The sequence below is a fragment of the Notolabrus celidotus genome, chromosome 20 (genome assembly GCF_009762535.1).
Source record: "Notolabrus celidotus isolate fNotCel1 chromosome 20, fNotCel1.pri, whole genome shotgun sequence".
Classification (NCBI taxonomy): domain Eukaryota; kingdom Metazoa; phylum Chordata; class Actinopteri; order Labriformes; family Labridae; genus Notolabrus; species Notolabrus celidotus.
The window spans coordinates 9507037-9514924 of NC_048291.1; the positions used below are offsets into that span (position 1 = coordinate 9507037).

Below are 7888 nucleotides of genomic sequence, written 5' to 3' on the forward strand. Positions count from 1 at the left end.
CTGTCCTTGATGTTTTTACTGGAGAGAAGTGGCTTCTTTGCTGCCCTCCTTGACACCAGGCCTTCCTCCAAAAGTCTTCGCCTCACTGTGCGTGCAGATGCACTCACACCTGCCTGCTGCCATTCCTGAGCAAGCTCTTCACTGGTGGTGGCCCGATCCCACAGCTGTAACACCTTCAGGAGACGGTCCTGGCTGAGGTGCAATCTTACTCGCTGCTATAAACTTCCCTGTTAGGCCCTTTTTGTGCAATGCAATGATGGCTGCACGTGTTTCCTTGCAGGTAACCATGGCTAACAGATGAGGAACAATGGTGTCATGCACCATCTTCCTTTTAAAGTGTCCAGTCACTCAATCATGACAGATTGATCGCCAGCCTTGTCCTCATCAACACCCACACCTGTGTTAATGTGTGTGACACCTGTGTGTCATTGAAATTATGTTAGCTGGTCCTTTTGTGGCAGGGCTGAAATGCAGTGGAAATGTGTTTTTGGTGATAAAGTTCATTTTCAAGGCAAAGAGGGACTTTGCAATTAATGGCAGTTGAGCTGATCACTCCTCATAACATTCTGGAGTATATGCAAATTGCCATTATAAAAACTGAAACAGCAGACTTTGTGAAAATGAATAGTTGTGTCATTCTCAAAACTTTTGGCCATGACTGTACATGGTTGTAGTAGCTGATGCACAGGAGATGGAGACATCCTGCAATCACAAAAAAATCAGAAATCAAACTTTGCAAAACTCAACTTTATGTATCGCAGATGTGCCACTATAAAAAAAAAACTCCCAAAATTGTTACAATAATAATATTATATAAATAATACACCTGATAATTTACACAGAAACAAGTAATAGGGCCTGTTTGTTAAATATTTACCTAGAAGTAAATGAGGTATCTAACAATTTTCTGTTGATTTTCCTTCTTGAGATAGCTGACACCATGTTAACATCAGTGTATTTTATTACACAGTTGTGTTAAATACTTGATTCTGATTGTTCAATACACGACGCCAGCCAGTGGTGTGCTAAGGCTGTTGGGGGGGCAGGGATGAAAACCCCAAAAAGGGGCACCTCCTTTCAAACCCCATAAAAGTAACTACTATTTCAAAGTTGTCCTACAATCAAACGGCTGTCAGGTGGCACCTCCAGAACTGTTTTTCTCAAAGTGAGGAAAAAGAATATTTGCAGTTTGCATAAGCCGGAGGAAATTCATAGCCTTTTTGGACCCCTGCATACAAAACTGTCCAGCAAGCAAACTGTTCATGCTGGACCTGGAGGGGTCCATAATAGTAGACTTTACCTTCTTCATTTTTATAATCTCTCTGTTCTTTTGATGTTAACATTACACACTGTGTCAGGTGAATGGGTAACCTGTGTGTTTGGTGTGTTCGCAGCAGGTTTCAGGGCTTAAAGAGTAAAATATTTGGCTCCACTGTGAGACTCATCATGGCAAAAAATACAACAGTTGTTTTTTAAAAAGATAGATCATTAAATTTGAACATTTTTAGAATGTACTTATCCTTTTTTGCACTAAAACAAAGGGAACAATTTGGAGTTTTTGTTATTTATATGTTGTTTTGTTTTGATTTTACTGGTCCAGCCCTCTTGAGATCAAATTGGGCTGTATGTGGCCCCTGAACTGAAATGAGTTTGACACCCCTGATCTAGACCGTATTCTGTTATATTACTAACAAAGACCCAACACCAAGACAAGATAAGACTCAGTTTTATCTCATCTTAATCCACCATGAGTAGAACTTTGCAGTATTTAGCTAGTTACAGTGGAAGGGACAAACTTCCTTTTAACAGGCAGAAACCTCAAGCAGAACCAGACTCATGTCAGACAGCCTTCTGCCTCCACCGAGTTGGGGTTGGAAAGAGGGATAGAGGAGAATAAGAGAGAGAGAGAGAGGGGGGGGGGGGGGGATGATAGTACCTTCACACTGATCAAGTGATAGCCTAAATGAATCTGTCTCATAATGTTTTCATTTTGTATAAAAAATCAGCATAGGTAGCCTACAGTTTTGATTTCAGTGAGGAGATAGGTGAAAAGACCAAATATTCAGCTTGTCATGAGTGGTGTTGCAAGAAAAGACATTCAGACAACACAAGAAACATGATCAGAAAGAAGGCTTTAACCCACCTGTGGTCAATTTCACACGAGAAATATCTCACTTAATCATAATTGTGAAAAAAACAACATGTCTTATTCAAAAGTTGCGTTATTGATGTCATTATTCAGCTGAATTATTGACCTTTACTGAAGCTGTATTTACCATTAAGGAGCCACAGGGAATGTAAGGAAATCACAGCTACAGGAGTCGCCCCCTGCTGGACATGAGAGAGAATGTAGGTGCTAGTATTTCTGCATTGACCTCACTTTAAAACAAGAGGCTGCTTCCCCTGCTTATCCAGTCTATATATAACACCAGCATGCAGCAGAGCATACAGCATGCTTTTAAAAATAAGGTCTGGATGACACAGTTCCATGTCCCTGCAGCAGATATTGCCTGAAAGGGCTTTAAATCTTCTGTTGCGTAGGTGAAAACAGGATATTATAATGTGCTGATGTGCAGATTAACTCAGGGTTATGACAGAACCTCTGAAGATCCTAGGTCTGTTGTTTTCGTGTTTGCTCTCATTATACATGCACTGACTCTGTTCAAGGCAGAAATGAAGGATCTGGGTCAGATGGAGAGCAGGGGTGTAACTAGATGTCATCAGGTCCAGAAATAAAGCAAAGATGAAACCTTGTGCAGAGTGAGCATGCTGAGACTCTGCAGATAAACAAACACAGCATTAGATGCATCTGAAGCATCATTTGTAGAATTTGCAGTATTATTCCTATTTGCACATGAAGTCCGAGGTGTGTCTCTGTGGAATCATCTATCTGCTGCCGAGGCGCTGATACAGCACAGCAGCGGTGATGCGTCTGCGCAGCCTGCCGGGCTCCCATTGGCTGCAAATGACATCATCCCGCGCTGATCTATTGTTGGAGAGAGGATGAGCTCATAGTTTAGAGGAGCTGGACACAGAGCACAGAACCACAGCAGAAACATAACGACACTGACACCAGGACTGCTGCTGCTGCTGCTGCTGCAACCAGAGGACTTTAAACACACTCACAGTAAGTAAAAGAAGAGATAGATATCCTCTTAACAGACTGTCACTGTGTGCTGTGCATGTTTATCTGCTCTAATATTTGCACTCAGAAGAAGGAAAAGCTGCAGAGGAGCCTCTCCTGTCAGACCTGCATGTTGTGGACACAGAATAGAAACAGATGGAAACAAATAGAATGTTTTGCAGGTGTTTCATGCTTTGTGTTTCCTGCTTCAGACATGGTGTGGACTAAGGACAGAGACTCGGAGAGACCTCCAATCTCCGCGATCCTGCCGAGACTTTACCTGGGAGCAGAGAGCGACGTGACGCAGGTGAGTCCGAGCACAAACTGCAGACAGCAACACGGTGATGTCAGATTTTTAAAAACTGCAGCATTTTATGGAGGAAATAACTTAATCTTTATAATGCATTTTAAAAAGTTATTAATTATTACGTTTTACTCTTATTTCTGTTTTTCTTCACATCTTGTTTTTATTATTTTGTCACTCTGATATTGTATGTTTGTTCATTTAGACTATTTATGTTTATTTATGTGCATTTACTTTCCTTTGTGCATGCATTTCTAAAATAATAATTATTATTATGCTGCAAAAGATGATGTCACTGGATTATAATGACTGATGCCTTCATGTAATAGCAGCTGCAGCTCCCTGTTTAGTGTGTTGCTGTGTTTTAAAAAAAAAAGTTAAATCTGCATTTCAGACCACGCATTTGCATTGTTTTGAATGTGCAGCTTCTTGATGTCAGGTGGTTTGCAGTGCAAGTAGAGAGCAACAATGACATCATGCAGAATTACGAGCGCTATGAGCTCACCAAAAAACAAAAGCTCCCTAAATCATATAAAGATCATTTTGTTCTTTCACGCTTTGGTAAAATGTTCCTTACATTTTTATGCATTAAAAGCCTTTTTTTAAAGTCAAATGCAGATTTTTAAATATCTCACTCTATTTTGTGTTTCTCTGCAGGATGGTCTGGCATCTCTGGGGATCTCGTACGTTCTCAGCGTGAGTCGCTGCAGCCCCCAGCCCTCCTTCCTGCCGTGCTCTCGTTACCTCCGGATCCCCATTGACGACTCACTGTGGGATGACCTGCTTCCCTGGATCCCCCAGGCCCTTAGCTTTATCGGTCAGTGCCCCCTTTCATCATACACAGATATTTGAACACATTTTGTTTAAATTTTAACGTGCCTAACAGTGGGATATGTTTGTTTCTGTGTGTTTTCAGATGGGGCCATATCCTCAGGGGCTTCGGTCCTGGTTCACTGTGCAGCAGGGATCTCTCGGTCTCCGGCTCTGGCTGTGGCTTACATCATGTACAGAATGGGACTGGACCTTGACCAGGCCTACAGGTAGACCTACATCCTGCAGCACCATCACACTTGTTTTCTGAGCTTTGTTTATATATCAGACAGGACACACTACTACATGTAAACAAATACCTTTACATGATTTTAAATGAAAGAACTGCATCCAGTCACTCATGCTGCAGGGTTGTTGTTATCTTTGATTGGCTGCTGAGTTGTACCCTGCAGTGAAGATGAGGCATCCCTGTTTAGAGCATAAATTAATCAATGAAGGAATACATAACAATTCAATGTGGAGATTATTTGATGCATCTATCTTTCTGTCCACTAGAGGGCACCAGAGAAACTGAATTTTTAAAGTAAAGCTACGTGTTCTGTATTTTACTCGTTTTAATCACCAAGACAGTGTTTACAGGGGAGACGACTTTGTGAAGAATTGATAACTGTTTACATTTTGAGAATTCACATGAACATGACACCCTCCATCTGTAGGCTTGTATCAGTCAGAAAGTGTGTCTGTGATCTGTGTAAGTGTCTTAGTCCTGACCCTGACCCTGTGTGTCCCTCTATCAGGTTTGTGAAAGAGCGTCGTCCCTCCATCTCTCCAAACTTTAACTTCCTGGGACAGCTGCAGTATTTCCAGAGCACGCTGAGCCTGAAGACGCCTGCAGGAGGACTGGTTCTCCCACAGCTGGACAGTAACAAGAGGACAGGTCATCAGTCTGACAACAGAGACCTGACTCAGGACCATCAGGAGGACTCAGGGCTGACAGACAGAGCCCAGCAGAGACTCAAATGTCAGGATCAAAGTGTCAAACTGCATCACAAGACTGTGAATCAGCAGCAAAGAGAGCTTCAGACACCACCCTCAGCTAAACCTGCACAAAAACCCTTCACACTACAACTCCCAGCAGCCTCCTCTTCTCTACAAGACAAACGCAAAAGCCTCACTCTCTCTCTTACCCCGCTTGGAGTCAATCCTGCCTCACCAGCAGAGGGCGCCCTTACATCTAACAGGGAGACAGGAGAAAGGCCCATCAGGGACAGTACACAAGAGACCCACAGGGAGCACAGCGCCCCCAACAGGAGAGTGAAGGAGCAGGGTCTGCTATCTCCCTTTGGGTTCAGTCTGAACAAGCTGCTGGATTGGGGGGAGAGGCTGCTGCTGGGGGGGCTGTTTGTCCCCTCTGTGAAGATGGGACAGCCTGCCCTGCCATACAGGTGCTGAGGGGGGTGCAGGTGTTCAGTTTGTATCAGTGCATGGTTGTTTCTGAACTGTGTGATGTTTGTACAGACAGCAGCTTTATTTATTGATTATTTATTTATTAAAGAGATTAATATAAAGAGACGGTAAACCTTGACACGTTTATTATATCTGGTCAGATGTCAGATTATTTTATGGACTTTTAAATGTGTAAATGATGATTAAAGTTGACATTTCAACCATGTCTCAGTTGCTTTTTCTCAGTGTGAGCAGAGCATCTCAACATTGTTTCAATGTCAGAAATATCAGATGTCATCTTTTAAAATCTGCTCTGATTTCTGTTTGGTCCTAAAGCTGCATTCCTCTTTATGTCCAGCAGGGGGCGAGTCAATGGTTGCAAAAAGCAGTCTGATGGTATGAAGTCTATGAAAAATTGAGCCTTATTCACAGCCTCATTCATTCTCACAACTATATATATCATACTAGGTAAAAGAACACCAGCAATTAAATAGTTCCCCACAGTTAAAAAGGATGGAATACAGCTTTAGATTGATTTAAAATAATTTTATTGCTAAAACCACAGATAAAAGGTGCCAGGGTTAAAAAGGTGATTTGAAAGGAGTCCCAAGGTTAAAAGGTAGATTAAAAAAGTCCCAAAAATAAAAAGGAAGTCACTCCAAGGTCTTTGTGCGAAGTCCAATCAGCACCAGCTGTCAGTCATTGCCTTAATCAAATTCCGAGGAAGTCCATGCAGATAAAATGTAAACAATAAAACCACAATAGAAATTAAAATGCACTAAAACCACACTCAAAATTAAAATACACTACACTTTAAAACCACAAGTTATAAAAAACCAAGGCATGATTAATTGAAACTGGCACTGTGACATAAACTTTATACAGGAACATATGTAAAAAAAAATTAAAAAAATTGAAAGCAAACAAAAATCAACAAAAAATTTCATATCAACTTGTATTATGACACTTTTTAACCATCAATTCTCACATTCAATAAACCACATATAAGGTATCCTGAATATTTCCTTTAGAATTCTGTGCATAAGAAACACTTTTAATATATTTTTTTAATCTGAAGAGTGAGCTATGCTCTTTACGACAGTGGGATGATGTACCAGCATTAAATGCAGAGGGATTCTATTGTGTTGTGCCATTTTACCCAAGAGATGGCATTGGATACATAGCGAGGCAGACCAGCAATACTTTTTTTATTTTCATTTTTTTATTAGCATAAACAAAGAACATGAGATCCTCATGGGTGTTACAGTCAAGAACAAAATATTATTTTACACTAACATCATGATATATAATACTATTCAAGGTGCATACACAATCTATTTTTTCCAGCATTCAATACATTTCTCCAACTGAAGTCTTAAAACAAAAGTAAGTCTTTCAATACAGTAAATTTCTTTAACGATCCCGCACCATGGTCCACTGTTGGAGGACCTAGTTGCAACCATTTTCTGGTTGTTGCTTTCCTGCTACTGGCCAAAAGTATCTTCAATATCTATCTTTCTATAGGACTGTTTCTGGTATTATACCGAGATATAAAGTAACAAAATAAAAATCTAAATCCACCCCTATTTATTTTATTTATCTCTGTAGTCACCTCTCTCCAGTAAGGCTGGATTTTCGGGCAGGCCCAAAAACACATGAAAGTGATTAGCCATAGGTGCTCCACATTGTCTCCAACAGAAGCCTGCCTGTTTGCAGAGCTGTTATTTTAGGGGTTTTAAAAAACCTTATCACATTCTTCCAGCCAACAGCAACACTTTTTAATGCTTTATTCCCTCATTAGGTCATAATCATGCATTCAAAGAAAACAAAGGTTTTCAGTACATAAACGTTGTGGAGGATGGTTTCATTATAAATACTCCTCAATTTAAGACAACCTGTGGCCGGCAGAGGGGGATGGTGCAAGTCTCTGCCAATTGGTCCACGGGCATAAATCTATCCATATCTCACACTTTAACACCAATGGATGGTAAGCTCAACTACTATACTAGAAGTTGGCAGCACAGTGATGACAGATGGCACTAGAAAGGGCTACACATCTGCATCGAAACTGCGCATTGCTGAACGTAATGGAAGTCTTCACGCAGGACCAATGTGTAAACCTTTTTCCACAAAAACAGACTGGTGTAACTGGTGTAACTTATATTCTGGGTTTTATGGTATTTCTAGCAACAAATAGGAGAGTAATAAATCAAGTGATTACGAATGTTTAATGTTTGTTTCAT

The 7888-nt window shown here is 40.8% G+C and overlaps 1 protein-coding gene across 1 annotated transcript; it reads left to right on the plus strand.

Moving 5' to 3' along the window:
• The first annotated feature begins 2854 nt into the window (after positions 1-2854).
• si:ch211-195b15.8 (dual specificity protein phosphatase Mpk3) lies at positions 2855-5866 on the plus strand. Its single transcript, XM_034711747.1, has 5 exons — positions 2855-3127; positions 3337-3431; positions 4086-4245; positions 4345-4468; positions 4997-5866. Exons 2-5 carry the CDS (start codon positions 3339-3341, stop codon positions 5649-5651), a joined length of 1032 nt encoding a protein of 343 aa, XP_034567638.1. The 5' UTR covers positions 2855-3127; positions 3337-3338; the 3' UTR covers positions 5652-5866.
• Positions 5867-7888: the final 2022 nt, after the last annotated feature.

Coding starts and splice junctions, on each gene's coding strand:
- si:ch211-195b15.8 (XM_034711747.1), top strand. CDS start 3,339: ATGGTGTGGACTAAGGACAGAGACTCGGAGAGACCTCCAATCTCCGCG. Junction 3,432..4,085: donor CAGAGAGCGACGTGACGCAG/GTGAGTCCGAGC, acceptor GTTTCTCTGCAG/GATGGTCTGGCATCTCTGGG. Junction 4,246..4,344: donor CCAGGCCCTTAGCTTTATCG/GTCAGTGCCCCC, acceptor GTGTGTTTTCAG/ATGGGGCCATATCCTCAGGG.